General features: G+C 56.6%; 1 protein-coding gene across 1 annotated transcript; it reads left to right on the plus strand.

The window, feature by feature from the left end:
* Positions 1 to 394: 394 nt before the first annotated feature.
* Positions 395 to 17,420, plus strand: RNF111 (ring finger protein 111). The gene is given in 15 exon segments (XM_070762890.1): positions 395 to 477; positions 3,454 to 4,368; positions 5,108 to 5,234; positions 5,588 to 5,751; positions 5,923 to 6,126; positions 6,256 to 6,563; positions 6,783 to 7,044; positions 7,137 to 7,213; positions 7,216 to 7,469; positions 8,148 to 8,273; positions 8,617 to 8,743; positions 12,717 to 12,809; positions 13,457 to 13,552; positions 15,468 to 15,571; positions 16,136 to 17,420. Coding segments are annotated over 14 exon segments (2,955 nt in total). The 5' UTR covers positions 395 to 477; positions 3,454 to 3,473; the 3' UTR covers positions 16,254 to 17,420.
* The last annotated feature ends 954 nt before the right edge of the window (positions 17,421 to 18,374 follow it).

Raw genomic sequence — 18,374 nt, forward strand, 5'->3', positions numbered from 1 at the left:
CCCTCCTCCCGGCCGCCAGGGGGCGCTGCGTGCGCGGGGCTAGGCGGGCCCTTCCCTCGCTGGCAAAGGGGCCGAGCGACTCCCCACACTTCGGGCTCTGCGGCGCCTGCGGGCGGCGGTGGCGGTGCTTCTTCCGTGCTGCGCCGCGCGTCCCCCGGCAGAAGCGGTGGCTGAGGGCGGGCGGGGTCGCGGGGCCTCGGAGCCAGCCAGGGAAGGGGGGGGCGGCCTCTCCCGCGGCGTACACGGGGATCCGGAAGCGGGGGCAGCGGCCTCTTGGGGGCGCCGAGCGGCCTGCCGTAAAGCGTCGCGGGTGTCGCGCTCCTGCCTCCGCGGAGAGAGGGAGGGAGGAGGGAGCGGCGGGCGAGGCGGCGGCGGCGACGAACGGCAGCAGGAAGACGGAGGCGGCGCGGCGGCGGCGAGGGATCGGGCGCCTGCTGGGCCCGGCTAGGCCCCCGCCCCTCGTCTCGGCCCTCCCAGGTAGGCTCCGGGGCGTGGGGGGGCGCCGGGCTCTCGCAGGCCGCGGGCGTGGGGGGGTGCCGTGGTGTGGCAGCCCGCGGGCCGGACTCCAGCCCCCCTCATCGGCCCAGGCGGGAAGCAAGGGGGGGTGTCGGGCGAGTCCTGTGGCGCTGGGGGGGCGCGGCCGGGGCCTCGGGGGGGGCGCCTGCGTGGCAGCCCCCAGGGACCCCCGGGCGGCGGGAGGGTCGCTCCCCGGAGACAAAAGGGCGGCCGAGCGGAGACCGCCCGGCGAGGCCTCCCCGCATTCAGCCGCACGGCAGGCCGGGCCTACGGAAGGGGGCGTCTGGATGGGGGTTCTTGGCCCTTCTCCTCAGCCAGAGGCTCCGGTCCCTCCCTCCCCCCTTTCAGCCAGGACGGGCCCCTCGGGGCTCCCCCTCCCCCTCCTGACTTTTGCTCCCCCTCCCAAAGCCCTTCCTGCCCTCTGACAGCCCCGTTTCCATCCGAGATTGGGGGGGGGGGAGCCGCAGCCCACCGGCCTCTGCTTGGCTCCCCCCCTTCCCCAATGATTGGGGTCCTTGGGTTGGTCCCCTCAGTCCCCAGAGGGTTGGAGCCCTGCTGGGGAGTCCCTGGGAGACCCCCGGGTGCCCAACAGGGGGAGGCCGGTCGGTGGTGGGGTCTGGTCCCCCCACTCTCTGAGTCCCTAAGGCACCAAAGGGGAAATGTCAGGTGAGGCCAGAATCCAAGGATACCCGAAACAGGTTCCGTTTTTATAGCCGCAGTCGTAGCAGGTGATAAGCAGGGCCTATAAACAAAGAGAGACAGACCTTCAAAAAACCCATTTCTCACCCTGATTTCTCCCATCCTTGACAGTTAAGGCTCAGGTGGAAAAAAATCACATGAGAAATTTTGGGGGAAATCTGGGAAAAGAAAGGAATGTAATGTGTGGGGAAGGCTTGTATAAGTGAAGCTGGCTGGGGGGCAAGGGATTCCCCGGATGAATTCACTGCAGGCAGGGAGACCCAGGAAGCCCCTCCGGTCAGCGCCAGGTAGCCTCCCTTTAGGGCTTCTCTAGCCAAACCACTGGACCTACCACCCCCTGTCCCTCGGTCTTGGCAAGGCCCAGCCTGGCAGAGGCAAAATCCGGACTTTGCACAGGATTGGAGGGCGAGCTGGAATGACTGGCTAGAAAGTTGATCTGCTTCTGGGGGCCTGTGGCATCGGTGGGGGAGGGGGCTCTCTGTGCCCTTCTGTTGGGGGCCCGGGAGGGAGCAGCTCCCAGAAGGACATCTGGACCAACTTGGGCGCCCCACTTTCACTGGTGGTTCTTTCAATGCAAGGGCTTTTCCTCATGGATGCAAACCATTTGAATTGTTGGGATATTTAAAGAAACACCGTGGAGTGGCAGGAAGGCTGGCTGTAGCCTGCACCATTTTGCTAAAGTTTATAGAACTCAGGCAGATGCCTCTGGGAGGAATGGATGCATTTGACATAAAGATTGGGGTTCCCCAGGTACGACTCTGCTCTCAACTGATAACGAGGCCTTGTTGGATCCTGGCTGGGAAGGTCTAACACAATCCTGTAGGGTGTAAAATCAAGGAGCTTCTCAGCCTCTCTGAAATGTAATTGCTTCTTAAACTAGACTTGCTGGCTGGCTGCTTTTACCATAGCCGTCCTGGATGGACAAGACGGGGTGGCTGTGGGTTTTGCCTCCCAAGGACAATTCCATCTGTCCGTCCATCACCTCGAGGTTCGACTACTGTAACGCTCTCTACATGGGGCTACCTTTGAAGAGTGTTTGGAAACTTCAGATCGTGCAGAATGTGGCCGCAAGAGCAATCATGGGCTTTCCTAGATATGCCCATGTCTGGTCAACACTCCGCAGTCTGCACTGGCTGCCGATCAGTTTCTAGTCACAATTCAAAGTGTTGATTATGACCTACAAAGCCCTATATGGCATCACACCAGGATATCTTTGGGACCGTCTTCTGCTGCACGAATCCCAGCGACCGATTAGGTCCCACAGAGTTGGCCTTCTCCGGGTCCCGTTGACTAAACAATGCCGTCTGGCGGGACCCAGGGGAAGAGTCTTCTCTGTGGTGGCCCTGGCCCTCTGGAATCAACTCCCCCCAGAGATTAGGACTTCCCCCACCCCCCTTGCCTTTCGAAAGCTCCTGTAGGCCCACCTATGTTGCCAGGCATGGGGAAACTGATATACTCCTAGCTACTATGGTTTTATGTATGGTCTGTTAGGTTGTGTGATTGTTTTTATAATAAGGGTTTTAAATTGTTCTTTTAACATTAGATTTGTACATCGTGTATTGTTGTTGTGAGCCGCTCTGAGTCTTTGGAGAGGGGCGGCATACAAATCTAATAAACATTATCATTATTATTATTATTATTATTATTATTATTATTATTATTATTATTATTATTATTAAATTCCAGTTCTCCAGAACATTGCTCTGGCTTGATTGCATCATTTTATTTTTGTTTCTGGAACAACCATTTTTGGGAAGCAATCTTGTGTTCCCTATTATTAGGAATTGTTTCTAAATTTTACAGTTAATTTAGTTTATTCAGGTTACAGAAACTGATAAAATGATTAGAATTCTGTGAAAACCTAAACCATCCTCAATACGACCAATAGAATTTTAGCACAGCAATATTTTCAGAAATATAACTAGCATTTCTTGCTCCCTCCAACCAACCGTGTTTATGGTGCCCTGCCTTGTCTTTGCACGTCCTTCCATTCGGCTTCACTTGGCTTGAGACCCCAGAGCCTGTGGGGAGGGGAGGCGCTGCTCTGTGGGTAGCAGAGAGGGCTGCAGAACCAGGGATTCCTGGCTGCGCAGGGAAGGGTAGAAGCTACTCTGACCAGGCGCCTCTTGGCCAAAGTTGGCCGGCCATGGCTGGCTGGGGGATTCTGGAGTTGAAGTTCCTTAGCAGCCCGTCCTGGGGAGTGGAGAGTAACGGGGCCTTCTGTTTGTCTCCGTCCAGGCCCCCTGCGCGGTGTCCCCATGTCTCAATGGGCCCCTCAGTGTCATAGCGTCTATGCGCTAGAAGCGGAGATGAAGAGCGACGTTTCTCCTGGCGCACCCAAGAGCCAGGAACACCTGAAGGGGATCCTCTTGAACCCCCCGCCCTCCGAGGCAGCCAAAAACTTCCCCGGGGAAGACGTCGAGATGATTGCCAGCAAGGGGGGGGAGGAATTCTCTCACCTCTGTGGCCACACCCAGAAGCAGAAAGACCTGGACGGAGGTCGCCCCCCGGCACAAGACGCCATCGTCGCCAGGAAGAAACGCAGGGGCCAGCAGGCTGGCCCTTCCTATGCCCCGAACTGTGGGGGCAAAGAGGGCCCCCCCGTTCTAGGGACGAGGCGACGTCTGGACACGCAGAGCGAGGACCATGACTCTTCCTTCAGCGACGGTGCCTCCTCGCCTTCCTCCAGCCTCCACTTCGGGGACTCCGACACCGACACTTCGGACGAGGACAAGGAGGCGGCCCCCGTGCGGCAGGCCCGGGCCGTCCTAAATGCCTCCAGCCGCATCCACGGCTCCCGGCCACAAAAGTGGCCCCGGACAGAGGCGGACTCCGTCTCGGGGATGCTGCTGAAGAGGCCCTGCTTCCACAGCAGCAGCAGCAGCAGCTCTCGCAGGAGGCTCCCCTACCGGAAGCGCTTTGTGAAGAGCGGCTCTGCGCAGCGGACCCAGAGCCAGAAGGAGCGGATCTTGATGCAGCGCAAGAAAAGGGAGGTCTTTGCTCGCCAGAAGTACGCGCTGCTGCCCAGCTCCAGCAGCACCAGCGAGAACGACCTCAGCAGCGCCTCCTCCTCCAGCTCCTCCACCGAAGGGGAGGGGGAGCTCTTTGTCTCAGCCGGGGAGAGCCACCAAGCCGGCACTGCGCTCCCCTCAGGTAACGGCTGCGCCCCGGGACCCCCCTTGTGCCCCGGGAGGGGAGGGGAGGGAGGACTCCCCGAGAGGCCTGGGGCTTAGGTGGGTGGCTGTTCCCCAGCCGTGGCCACTTCCAGATGCGTGGACCAGCGAGGACAGGGGGGTTGCTCTTGTTTCGGACCGGTGGTTGGAACTGGTGGCACTGGCGGTGGGAGGCTCTGCCCAGAAGGCTTCTGCACATGTGCGAGTGCGCACACAAACGGGTGGCAAAATATTTTGCGACCGACAACTGGCGGGGGCCCAGGCTGCCTGGGGAATTCTGGGAGTTGAAGTCCAGATGCTGGATGGCAGGGGGGGGAGGGGGAGAGGGAGGGTGGCCCACCAGCACTCCTGGCCCTCCCCCAAAGCGGCTCCCTGCTGCTGACTTCTCTTGTGACGCGCAGGGCTCCCCCCCCCCCGGTGTTGAGCCCCCTGGAATTGGGCAGGGAGGGGGCTGTGGGGGCTGCTGGGCCAGGAGGGGGACAGGCCAGTTCTTTGGATGCTGCTGCAGGAAGGTCCCGTCCCTCCCGTTGTGTGCCATTATGTGGCTTCCATGGGGGGAGGGCGGCACTGGGCGGGAGAGCCTGATGGACGGGGCCTCAGGTGGCACTGCCCCTTTTATCTACGGCCTCCACCCTCTGCCGGCCTTTCTCAGTGGACCCCCATCTGCCCTGGCGGGTCACTCCTGCGAGGTGGGATTTATTTTCGACCCTGTGTTCCAGGGAGCCTGGATGAAGACGTGGTGGTGATCGAAGCGTCTTCGACTCCCCAAGTGCCCCCCAATGAAGAAATAAACGTTACCTCAACGGACAGCGAAGTAGAGATTGTCACCGTGGGAGAGAGCTATCGGTAAGGCCGGCTCCTCCGCTGGGCTCTGGGGCGGGCGGGCTCGGCCACCGGGAGAGGAGGAGGCGGGCAGGGCCTTGGCGAAGAGGCCCCGGCGGGGATCTCTCAGGCAGCGTTGCTTTGGAGTAGTAGCTGCCTGAGTCTAGAGAGTGGACCAGGGCAGCCCTGGACTCCCGTCATTCGCTTAATGGCCGTTTGAATTTACGGGTTGAAAAAGGGGCTTCTAGCCATTTCCCACACTTGCAGCCTTTGTGGCATCCTTGTGGTCACGTGGCCCCCTTCCCAGCCCTCTCCTAAGGGGGAATCCTCATAGCCTCTCACCTGCCTGTGCCCACTTGCCCCCTGCCCGCGGCCAGGGCTCGACCCTCGCTTGCGCACTCTAGATCCCACTGGGGCCACGGCTCGGGCGCCCACCCTCCCCGGCCAGCCGACCAGCGGAACCGCAGCCGAGTCTCCACGGTCATCCAGCCCCTGAGGCAGAATGCCGCTGAAGTCGTGGACCTCACCGTGGATGAGGACGGTAGGTGGCTGGGAGGCTGGGCCCCTCACCCGCGCCCTCCCGGGCCATCCCCAGGCGGGAGTGCTAGGGTTGGGACCGCTGCAAAGGGCCCCCCCGCTCCCTTCGGGTCCTTGCGCCCAGAAACACCTCCCTGGCCAACCCCCCCCCCCCCACGTCTCTCCTGCGTTGCAGACCCAGCCGTGGTGCCGACCACGTCTTCCAGACTGGACACTCAGGCCGCCAGCGCAGCTTCTGAGGGGGGCCCCACCACCGCCGCCCTCCCAGAGCAGGTCCTTGGAGGGGCCTCGGGAATCCCCAGCAGCCAGGCCCCCTTGCAGCCACAGCCCTCGGCTCTCCTGCCCCACAGCGGCAGCGCAGCTGGGAACTCGGCAGGAGGTAGGAAGCAGGGGCTTCTCTCCCCCCACCCCCAGCCTGTCGCACAGCTTGCGGTGCTTCCCGGAGGGCGCTGGCCCCCCTCGGAGGGCTCCGGCTGACGGGCCCCCTCTGCTTTCCTTCCCCCGGCAGATGAAGCGAGAGGAGCCGCCGCCAACCAGGCCCTGGAAGCGGGCCCCCCGGCTATGCCCCGGCTGCCCTCCTGCTGCCCCCAGCACTCCCCCTGCAGCGCCTCCTCCGCGCAGGGCCCGCACGTCCTGGGGCCCCCCCACGCCGGCTGCTTCCAGCCACACGGCCACCACTTCCACCACCACCACCCCAGCCCCCACGCCGGCCTCCCCCTCTCGCCCCCCTTCAGCGACTCCGGCTGCCCTGTAGACCGGCCCGCCCCAATCCCGGTCCCTGGGGGCCCCAGCACCGGCACCGCCTTCCACGACCAGGCAAGTGGGGTCAACACCCCGGGGACAACCCTCCCCGAAGCCCCCGCCAGCCCCCCCCCAGGGACGTCAACACCCCCCCCACCCCGGGCTTTTCCCTCAGGGCGACTGGGCTGGGAAGGAGGGAGGGGGGATTGGTGGCGTGAGGCAGTCGGCCTTCCCTCCGTATTGGCTGGGGTGGGGTTGTTAACGGGAGCCCTCTTCTCCCCCTGCCCCATGCAGCAGGCACTGCCGGTGGATCTGAGCAGCAGCGGTGGCGGCATCCGGAACCCAGGCGGAGGCTCCTTCCACGGCCCTTCGGCCTTCGACCCCTGCTGCCCGGGCTCCTCCTCCTCCTCCCGGACCTCCCTCTACGGGCACCAAGCAGGGGCCACCACCAGCCAGCCCATCAGCATGGAGGGCTACAGCGCTGGCCTGGTCCCCCAGCCGCAGCCCCCCAGCCAGGCCTCCCTCTCCTCTTGCCGCCACTACCTGCACTCGCCTTGTAAGTGGGGCCCTCCGGGGGGAGGGGAGGGGGGCCGCCGGGTGGGGTCGACCCCAGGAGTAACATGGTGGCTCTTCTCCCTCTGCTTTCAGATGCCTCCTTGACGCGGCCCCTCCACCCCCAGGCTGCAGCCTGCCCCCACGCCCATGGCAACCCCGCTCCCCCGGCCCCCCCCACCGCCCCCCCCCACAGGTGGACTACGTCATCCCTCACCCTGTCCACCCCTTCCACCCCTCCCTCTCCTCCCACCCGGTGCCCCCCCAGCCCCCTCCCCACCCGCTGGCCAACGCAGCCGCCCCCCTCCCCCAGCCCCTCCCCAGCAGCCACCACCTCCCCACGGCCGCCCCCTCGGCCCAGCGGCTGCACCCCCATGAGGTGATCCAGCGGATGGAGGTCCAGAGGAGGCGCCTGATGCAGCACCCCACGTACGTCACCCCCCACCCCCTGAGCCGGCCCATTTATGTCCTTAGTAGATTTAGAGAGACCCCCACCCGCGAGTGGCTGCGGGGTGGCCGACACGTAGAATTGTTCCCCTGGTCTGGTGCAACAAGTGGCGTCCCCTGGCTGTGTCCGGCCTCCGTGCGCCTTCCTTCCTCTGGCCCAGGAGCTTTAGGCCCAGCCTGGGCCCTTCCTCCCCCTGCCAGCCCCCTTGGGGGAAGGAAGGAAGGAAGGAAGGAAGGAAGGAAGGAAGGAAGGAAGGAAGGAAGGAAGGAAGGAAGGGGGGCAGCCCCACCAAGGCCCAGGCAGCCCCAGCACCCTCCTTCCCCCAGGGTGGCTTCGGCCCTTCCCTGCTTCGGAGGCCTTCTGTCCAGTCCCCGCATTTGGGCAAGGCGGGAGGGCCTGGTGGGGACTGAGCCCTCTTTGGGACACTGAGGAAAGGGCCCCCACCGGCCTCAGAACCTCAGACCTTTCAGAGAAGTGCAGACTCTCCATTGCCTGAAGAGGCCGGCGAGCTGCTTCCCTTGGCTGCTCAGGGCCTCTTGACCTGGGCTAGACCTGGTCAGCGATGGCTGTGGCCCAGGGCTGGGGGTTTTTTTGGGGGGGGAAGCCGTGCAAGGAGAGCCCCCCCCATTCAGACACAGTATTTTTTCCTTCCCCTCCAGGCGAGCGCACGAGCGGCCTCCCCCACACCCTCACCGGATGCACCCCAACTACGGCCATGGACACCACATCCACGTGCCGCAGACCATGTCCTCGCATCCTCGACAAGCGCCGGAGAGGTCGGCTTGGTGAGTAACTGGGATCCATGCGCAACCTTTGCCCTCGGGTGCAACCGATTCCTTCGAGGGAACCTGTCCTGGTCGGGGTAACTGGACTCGGGGGGGGGGGTTGGCATAGCTTTGCCCCGCCTCTTGTGAGGCTGGAGAGACGGGTCTCACTCACGTCACACACACACACACTCTCACCCGGGGGAGGGGCTCATGGAAGCCAGGGGAATCAGCCGTTGGGGGCACACAGGTGAATTGGGGGAATGTTGCCCCCCGCCCCCTGCGGGAGAGACCCCTGGAGGGAGCCGGACCGAGTGCCGCAAGCGAGTGAGGAAACGGACTCTCTCTCTCTCTCTTGGTGCAGGGAACTGGGCATCGAAGCTGGCGTGACAGCAGCAACCTACCCGCCGGGCCCAATCCACCCGCACTTGGCCCACTACCACACGCCCCCTCGGCTCCACCACTTGCAGATCGGCGCCCTCCCCTTGATGGTAAGCAGTGGCCAGCCGCTGTGGCGGTGGCGCTTTCCCAGTCCGGGTTCACAGGGGAGCCTGGGCAGGCTGTCTGGGGGGGGGGGGGGGCATGACCGCGGCAGGGGGACTGAAGCCACCCCGGTTGGTCTGAGAAAAGAAGAAGGTTCCCCAGTAAGCCATTGACCCTCTGCATCTGATTTGTGCTCTCAATTCGGGCATTGCTTTTTTTGGGGGTGGGGTGGGGGGGTGGATAAATTTTTTATTGTTTTTCACACTTTGCAGAGATTTCAGTTTACACACCTCAAATTAAAATAAAATACAATATAATATCAGATGCCAAATTCTTAGTCATATTAATCAAATTTGGGGCCTTGTTCCTTCATTTGCATTTAAAGTGCTATAAATACCTAGATTTCTTTGGCTATTTGCTGTTGTTCATGCTTCAGTCCATTTCTAGCCTTCCTACTAAACTCATTCCTGCTTTTATTTTTAAAAAACCCCTCATTTTATCGTAGCTGCCCTTAACAAAAGAAATATCCAAATTTACTTCTCTCTAAAACCCAGGAAGGAAAGACAAAAAGAGAAAAGGGAAAAAAAGAAATACTATTCATATCGTATCTTAATTTAATTATAACAATGTCAATATACATTATACATAGGAGGAAGGGTTGTTGTTAAAAAATTTAAGATGCATTTCCTACTCAATTCATTTCTTTCATTATATCAGTATATCATTTCTGCTTTAACAAATCAAAATCAATATAAATCATATTGTTCCATTATTTTTGCGAAAGTATCTTCCATTAGAAAAGCCAGTGTATTAATATTCTTCCCTAATCTGGATATCTTCCACTGCCGTTCTTAGTGTGATAGTCTTCCCTAATCTATAAATTCCACTGCCAATCCCAGTGTAATTATCTTCCCTAATCTGTGTGTCACTGTCATATCAGTGCAATCATCTTCCCTATTCTAATTACTTTCACTGCTAAATGCAGTGCAATAATCTTCCCTAATCTATATATTTTCCCTAATTCTATATATCTTCCACTACTGAACTCAGTGTGATAATCTTCCTTAACACAGTGATACCTCGTCTTACGAACTTAATTGGTTCCAGGAGGAGGTTCGTAAGGTGAAAAGTTCGTAAGACAAAACAATGTTTCCCATAGGAAACAATGTAAAACCGATTAATGCGTGCAAGCAAAAAAATAATCGCAAAAACGGCGCTCCGCTGGGCGTCGCCATCCGGCTGTCACCTTTTGAAGTAGCCAGGCGCTGTTTCAAAACCTGGAAGTTCGGCAAAAGTTTGGGTTTGGGAGGCCGCTGAGAAGTGCCGCCGCCTGGCTGTCACCTTCCGAAACAACCGGGGGGGCTTCTCGGCTTTCTCCTGAACGTCAAACTCGGAAGTTCAGCAAAAGTTCGGGTTCAGCGTTCGGGTTCGGCAGAACCCCAAGAAGCGCCACCGCCCGGCTGTCACCTTTGCAAAAGCGCCGTGGAGCTGTCGGCCGGTCGGGAGGCTCAAATGGAGGTGGGGAATCCCAATAGGGAATTCCAGGAGCAGAGCTTTGACGTCAGGAAGGACGTCTCAATTATCTCATCCATATTAAGCACAATAATCATAACTATTTTCTGTTTTCTCATTCATCAACCATTAAATTTTCTCCCCTTGTAGAGTTCTTCCATTTTAACATTTTATATCTCTTGCTTATATATTTGTATAAAACATATATTTTCCCCAATACTAAAATCCAATAAGATTAAAATATTAATAATTCCAATTCATTATGTATACTCATTTCTTTTTATCATTTATAACTTTGTAGAAAGAAAAAATAAAAAAAAACCCTATCCTCTTCCGGGTAACTGGTACTGGTAACTTTTAGTGTCTTCTGGATTTTCTTAAAAGAGTTTAATTTTGAATTATATTGTCCAATGTGTTTTCAATCAAACCAAGCAGTCTAATCAGATCAATTCAAGTCAAATCAGTTCAGTCATTTCCATCTTGAATGTCGTCTTCCTTCTACCTTCTCGTAGCCAGTTAGTGTGGAAGTCAAATGTCAGAATAACAAGCTGCTATATTTCCTCTGGCCACACAATGGCGCTAGATGGTTTTTCCAGCTCTTTACCCAAGAGCTCTTTACCACTATTTCCGGTTTTGGTGTCTTCTTCTTCTTCTTCCGGTATGTTACGTTCCTCTTTGTTTACATAAAAAAAGAAAAATATAGCTTCCACAACAGGGATTCCAAAAGGCAAGTTTAAAATAAAACCAATTGGGTAGCTAAAAAAAATTCCAATCATGGGCAATTTGCTACTTTTCAAAGCTTTCGCTGAAATGCCCCCTTGCGCAGATCGCGGCTTCCTTCCACCTCCGGCTGCCCAGCAAAACCCGTCGCGAAACAAGAGTCCAAAATCCCTTTCAGGCACCACCGGCGGCAGGAAATTAGATTTGTATCTGCGGAGGGGGCGGCATAATAATAATAATAATAATAATAATAATAATAATATCCCTCCCTTTCTCCGCAAGCAGCTCCTCCAACACTCTTTCCAGATGTTGCCATTGTCTCCGCAGCTGTGTCGGCTCAGGCCTGGCTGCCTGTCCGGCTTCACCACAGCCGGTGCGAGACAGGCCAGTTTGCCTGGTGGAGCATGCCGGCCCCTGGCAGTGCCCCATGCGCAATTCTCCCTGCGGGAGAGATCCGGTCTGGTTCAAAAGGACCAGAGCCCCCGGGCAATGGGAATCCAGAGCCATTCCCAAGGGAGGGGGGGGGCACCGCTGCTGTGGCCGTCAGACCCCGCCCCCTCCTCAATTCCTCAATTCGGTCATCGCTTTTAACGGCTGGATTAGAAAAGACCCCGATTAGTGGGAGAAGGGGAGAAGGGACTGATCCCAGCTGTCATCTTTGGGGTGGAGTTTCGTGGCCGTGTTTTTGGAATCCTGCCTTTCCCTGGGGGGGGGGGGGGCTCCCCTTCACAGCCTCAGGGGTCTGGCAGCAGCTTTCCTCCCTCAGGATTTGAGGGGAGGGAGAAAAGGGGGGGGGGGCTGACAATCCCTTCAGCTGCAGGTCCAACCAAGAAAAACGATGGGCGGCCTCTGGGACACCTGGGGGCTGCTTTGGGCCAAAAGGGGCCACGGGGGGGGGGGTTGGTCTTCGGTACTTGGCAGCCGGAAGCCTTGTTGAAGGGCCTTGAACCCTTGGACGGGGGAACCCTAAAACTCTGCAGCCTGTCTTTGGGCTCAGCCGTGGGGGTGGGGGTCTGGGGAGCTGTGACCTGGACGTCGGGGGGAATGTGAGGGAGCCAGGGGAGAGAAGAATTCCTGGCCTTAGCTGGATGCTGGACCCACTGGCAAGGCAGCTGAACCCCACCTTGACATGGCTCAAGGCAGAAATGGCCCCTAGCAGCCGGCCGAGGGGATCCTTGGGGGTGGGAGGGGCTCTGTGCAGAGTGGAGGGGGGGCACTTGGGTGCCTTTGGCCTCCCGTGGGGTCTGCAGGGCGTGGCCTTCTGAAGATGATGCTGGTCACTCGGCCGCATCGTGGCTTTGTTAGGGGAGGTGCCTGCTTCACTCCGGCTTGTTTGACGGAAGGAGGAGGAGGGTTATCAGGCTCCGTATTCAGGGAGACTTGCCTTCATTCTAGGGACATTGTGGGGGGGGGGTCACGTGGATTTTCAGCGTGATGTTTCCGGCCTTGTTCCAATGCTGGGACAGTTCTTGGCATGTTGGAGACCTTCACACATGTCAGGTTGCAGGTAGCGCCGTCTGTTTGTCTGAATCCGGGCCTTCCGAAAGGGAAGAGGCTGGCTGGCGGAGGAGGAGGAGGAGGAGGGGGGCGCACCCGAAGCCCCCGCGGGAGAGTCGGCCTCTTCCTGAGAGAGATTGGCTGGGCGCCGTAGCGGTCAAGCAGCTCAGGGAGGAAAGGCAGGCAGGCCGTTCAATACGCGCCCACGGTTGCTCTGCGATGAGCCTTGACTCCCTTCTGCTGTCTGAATAGGTTCCTGACATGGCCGGCTACCCTCACATCCGCTACATTTCATCGGGACTGGATGGGACTTCGTTCAGAGGGCCTTTCAGGGGCAATTTTGAGGTTTGTAGCAGAACCCTCCCCAGCTTTGTGGCAGAACTTTCGTGGGGGGGGGGCAACCCGTTGGTTCTGTCCTTCGCGAGGCCCCTTGCCCACCCTGGTTGTGGCATGGGGACAGGGAGCCCCCCCCCCCCCCGCTTGGAAGGGCTTCTGCCGCAGCGGCCACCCTCCCCCTGACCGGGAGGGCTAAGGTGGCTCCGAGAAGGGAGAGTCGGGGCCGTGCGGCTGGTTCCTCCCCGTCGGGCCTCCTTGTCAGTCAGTTCAAGGTGGCAGATGAACTGAAGTATCAGATGCAGAGAGTTAATGACTCCTCTCCCCCTCTCCCCCCCGGTCTATGACGTGGGGGTGGGTGGGGCTTCAGGTGAAACATCCCCCCACCCACCCACCCACAAGGAGCCGGGGGTCTCACTCGCTGAAGTGACTCTTCTCTTCCTGGAGGTCCTTGGCCCTCAGAATCCCAGGCCCCCCACTTTGTTCGCCTTTAGGACGTGCGGAAGAGGGGGGCAGGGGGCTGGGCCGGGGCCAATCCTCCCGGTGGAGCCACTGGACAGGAGAAGGCTGCCCTGGGTGACCCGCCCAAGATTGCTTAATCAGTGAAGTGGGGCAAGAGCACCGAGAGGGCAACGTCTTTGCTTCCACTTTGATTCCAGGAATTAATCCACCTGGAAGAACGTTTAGGGAATGTGAATCGCGGAGCTTCCCAAGGAACCATTGAAAGATGCACTTACCCCCACAAGTACAAAAAGGTAAAAAGAATTGTCCCATGGAGTGTCCTCCGTTTTCCTGCAAAGCCAGAGACGGGGTGTGTGGGGTGTGTGGAGGGAGAGAGAGATGCTTTGTGGGTTCCTGTGTCTCTCAGATTCTCCCAAATGCTCCCTGGATTCCAGCTGTGGAATCTGGCTGCAGGACCTGCTTTTCCACCAGGAGAGGCCTTGCTGGGCCTTTTTTATAGACCTCCTCCTGGAATCAGAGAAGACTCTGGGGGCTCTTGGATCACAGATACTTTATTATTGTCATTATATGTATATTGCCCACACAACAGAATTCACATAAAGCCTAGAGGCCAGGCCCAACACACACAGCAATCCCAAAAACACACCCCACCCGCCACAGAACCACCCCAACACCCACACCACAGACCAAGTCACACTGCCCAACAGCTCGCGGATGGGAGGTTCTTCCGTTCACCAATTGGAGCTCTGGGAGGGAAACTATTCAGGAAACGGGGGTCCCGGTTTTACTGCTCCTGTATCTTCTGCCAGAAGGCAACAGTTCACAAAGGTGGTGAGCCGGGCGGGAAAGAGTCTCTGGGAATGTTGTGCCCCTTCCTAGAACAGCGGGAGGCGAAGAGGCCGTCCAGGGCTGGCAGCTGGAGCCCAGTGAGACCCTGGGCGGTGTTAATGGTTCCCTGTGGAGCTTTTCTTTAGCCGCTGCAGAGCTGCTCCCATGCCAGGACGCGCTCAGTGGGGCTGCGATGGAGATCGGTTGGCCTTCCTGGGCCTCCCTCTTCTTAGCAGCCATGGCCCCTGAGAGGGCCTCTCTGATAGGAACGCCCAGAAATTTAAAGCCACCAACCGTCTCCACCTCCTCGCCATTTATGCCCAGTGGGAAATGGACACCTCTCCTCCTCGTGAGGTCATTTATCAGTTCTTTAGTTTCTTCTGGTGCTAAGTGTAAGGTTATTTTCTTTGCATCACAATGCCTTCCCTTATACTTCCTTTCTACAATAAGCAGACTCATTGTTCTTATTAATGAGCCCACCACTGTCATAACATCCTCAAATTTGACCAGCTGCATTGATGTTGTGCAGTTGTGTGCAGTCGTGTGTATACAAGGAATAAAGCAAAGGATTTAACACCCAACCTTGGAGGGTTTAGTATGAGAGTGGAAGAATAGGAGATCCCACCCACACTGACTGCAGCCTGTCTGTCAAAAAAAATCCTTTACCCACAAACAAGTCTTTTGATTTATCATGGAGCTTTTGGAAAAAGTAATTTGGGAGTAATTGCTCAGTTGTCAGGTTGTGTTACAAAGAAACATAGTCCGAGTTGATTGAGACAGTTTGTGTCTCAGCCAGAGCTTGAACTTTAAAATATCAGCTTGTGTCACTGAGAACATAGTTCGTGGCTTCGTGGCCCACCTTACGTGGGATCATTTCCCCTCTAAATGTGCCCTGGGCGGTTTTACAGTTGCAGACACAAATCACTTTAACAATTGAACACCAAAAAAAAAAAAAAGTTCCTGTTCAGAAATTAAAATTAAAACAGAATTTGGATCAATCCCCTCCTTTCCCTCCCCCCCAAAAATAATTCAATTTGAAAGAATTACCTGAAGTTTCAAAAGTTGTATTGGATATTGAAATAATTGTGTTGGCGGTTAGGAATTCAGAAATAGCAGCTGGATAAATTTGTTATCCAACTTTAATTGTATATTGTTTTTTAAAGTGCCATGTATGGTCCGCGGGTCCGCGGAGAGGGGCGGCATACAAACCTAAATAATAAATAAATAAATAAATAAATTAATTAAAAAAAAAAAAAAGGTTTGGGGGTGCGTAGTGGGTTGGTGTAACAGAAAATGATAATTGTGTACAAAACAGATCTCACTCAGTTTGCCAATAATGTCATCTCTGCTAATAAGGTAACAACTGATTGGTTCTCACAGAGGAAACTACACTGCAAACACGATGGGGAAGAAGGAACCGAGGAAGACACCGAGGAAAAGTGCACCATATGTTTATCTATATTAGAGGAAGGGGAAGATGTCAGGTAACTGGACAGGGAATCTATTGGAAATACTGAACTAATGCTGTGAATCAGGAATTGTAGGCCAGGAGCTGTTTTTATAAAAGTGTACTCCACAAGGCTTGAAATGTAGGCAGCGGCTTGAGCCAGCTGTCACCAGTTTGTCTCAAATACTGGCATGGGTGGGTGTCAGAAATCTCCCCCCCCTCCGGATAGAGGAGAAACCCTCCATTCTTTTTGAGGCTGCAGCTTCAGGACCAGTTAAAAGTAACCTGTTTTCCAGCAAGGCTCTGGAAGTAAAAGCTGGGGAGCTCTGGCTCAGCTGTTTGATGCCACAAACTACTGCAAGAATTTTTTTTTTAAATTTATTTTGCCTCTTCCCACTGGGACTGATCTCTCTGGCCCTCTGCGCACGTCCACCTTGCAGTCTAACTCTTGTCCTGAAAGAGAAATTGGCTCCCAGTTTTTGCCCTGTGCAGCCCTTTTGCCAGATGTGGCCATATATATTTCTGGAGAGGTTGCCCTGCCAAAAGAGAAGAATATCCCTTGGCCGGCCTGCGCACTGCTGACCCTTCCCTTCCTTTCCAGGCGCCTTCCGTGTATGCACCTCTTCCACCAGGTGTGTGTCGACCAGTGGCTAATTACCAACAAGAAGTGCCCCATTTGCAGAGTGGACATTGAGGCTCAGCTGCCCAGTGAAAGTTGACAGGCTTTGGCCTCCGACCTCTTGCTTTCCTCCTTCCGGGTACTGCAGCCAACCAAAGATGGCCTGACTCCGCTGTGCAGTTGTGGGAAGCATCTGAACCTGCTCGAGTGCCGTTTGTCTGCTCTGTGGTATTCCTGATGCTAACCCTACAGTTAGTGTATTTATAAAGCTTATTTTTGATTTGTTTGTTTAGCCCTCTCAGATTCCTAACCAGTTCTCCCTGTCCTGTTGCATGGATCGCTCCCCATATTGCATTTCTTTGCACATATTATGGGCTTAGTGACCTCTCCCCCTCCCCCCCCCCCCCAAAAAAACTTGCAGGCAAGATTATCTGCTTTAGGAAGTAGAGCTGTGTGGTCCCCCCTCCCTTTTTTATTTGTACCGAAAGTCAACTTTGCAGAGTATGATTTCACTCATTACTAACCTCAGAGTCCTTAATTTAATCAAGTCTCTTAGTTTTAAATGTATAAAGATCAAAGGATATTTTTTTTAAGACATTCCTTAATTAGGAAGAAAGAAAGCTGCTGTATACTTGTGTGGGAGGGGGGCGCCAGGGCCTTGTTCTGTGGAAAGGAGCCTGGCCGGGCCTGCTTGCCCCCAACCTCTGCGCCAGGGGTCTCGCCTGGAAGCCTCGCCTTCCCATCCTGCAACTGAGGGGGCGTCCCCCTGGATCACATTCTTATGTTCTTAAACCTTCAGCACAATGCAGATATCTTTGAATGTCAATATTAAAAACATTTAGACTGCTGTCTGATTGTATGTACCATTTTCTTATGTCTAGCCATTCAAATTGCTAACACAAAAAGTTTACTGCTGTGAACAGCTCTACTGAACACTAAATATTGGATTTCACCTGGCTGCGCTGTAGGCTGAATGAAACCAGCGCTGGCAGGACAGTGGAGGAGCAGGGGTGCCGCCTGCCTTGCTTCCCCTGCCTCCGTCCTACCTGCAGGTCGTCTCGTGATCTGCACAGATTGCTTTGGTTAGGAAGGAAAAACTGCGCTATGCGGGTGGAGCCAGGAGTTGCAACATCTGTTTCCTCTTAAGGCAAATTTTATCCATGAATTCATAAGAGTTTTGGAAGTTCCCTGTTCTCGGGGATCTCGGTGGGTTGGATTGGTTTTTTTTTTAGTTTTACAATTAATAAAGTTAGCTGAATCCACCAGACTTTTGTATTCTTTATTACCGTTGCCTTACAGGGGTCCCTGCCTGCCCTTGAGGCCTATTGGGGGGAAGGGGGGCTCACTCCCCGGGAGGCTTCTGCGGCCCGTGGGTGCGAGGGGTGGGGGGAGGGCACAGAGGACAACCCCCCCACTCCCCAAGCGCCCCCACCGCGCAGGAAGCGCTGGGTCTGCAACTGGGACACGCAGCCCCCCCCCCCCGCAGAGAAATTCCAGCTTTTGCTCGTGACCTCTTCTTCCGGCTCACGGAAAAACACTACAACTCCCAGGGCACCTTGCGCGAGGGTCACGGTTGGGGCGACAGCCAATCGGACGCGGCTCCCCCAAGTCGAGGACCAATGGCGGCGCGGGGGCTTCCATGGGAGGGAGGTCGCGGAGGCGGGGCTTCTCTGAGGTAATTGCCAGGGGAGGCCCACCTGAGGCAGGTGTCGGCGGGCGGAGAGGGGGTGTGTGCGTCTCTTCCCCTTGGAGGTGTCTGCCTAGTCCCGCTTTTCTCTCTTTTGTAACCCCCCCCCCCATACACACATGGGTTCTCTGACGAGGGGGGGCATGGGGAGGCCTTTCGGGGGAGGCCGGGGTCCCGTAGGGGGGGAGGGTCCCCTCGCCATCTTCCCAATGGAGGCGCGCGGAGAAGCGGGGGGGAGGCCCTCGGGAAGCTTTGCACCCCTTCCTCCCTTCCCGGGGCGGAGGTCTCCTGCCCCTCCAGAGCTGCACCGACAAGGGCAGACCGGGTCCCCGGCAGGATCCCCCTCGATCCCGGAGGCCTTCGAGAGTCTGGCTCTGCAGGACCTGGGCAGGTGGGGGTCAGTCGTCCAGGCCGCCCTCTCAGCTCAGGCTTAGCAGGTTGGTCACGCAGCCTCTGTTTGCTGTTGTCTGCCCTGAGCCCCAAAAGTTGCACAATGCGGTTACGAGTGTACTATCCTGGGATGTGTCCAGTCAG

Source organism: Erythrolamprus reginae, chromosome 10 (assembly GCF_031021105.1).
Source record: "Erythrolamprus reginae isolate rEryReg1 chromosome 10, rEryReg1.hap1, whole genome shotgun sequence".
NCBI classification, from domain to species: Eukaryota; Metazoa; Chordata; class Lepidosauria; order Squamata; family Dipsadidae; genus Erythrolamprus; species Erythrolamprus reginae.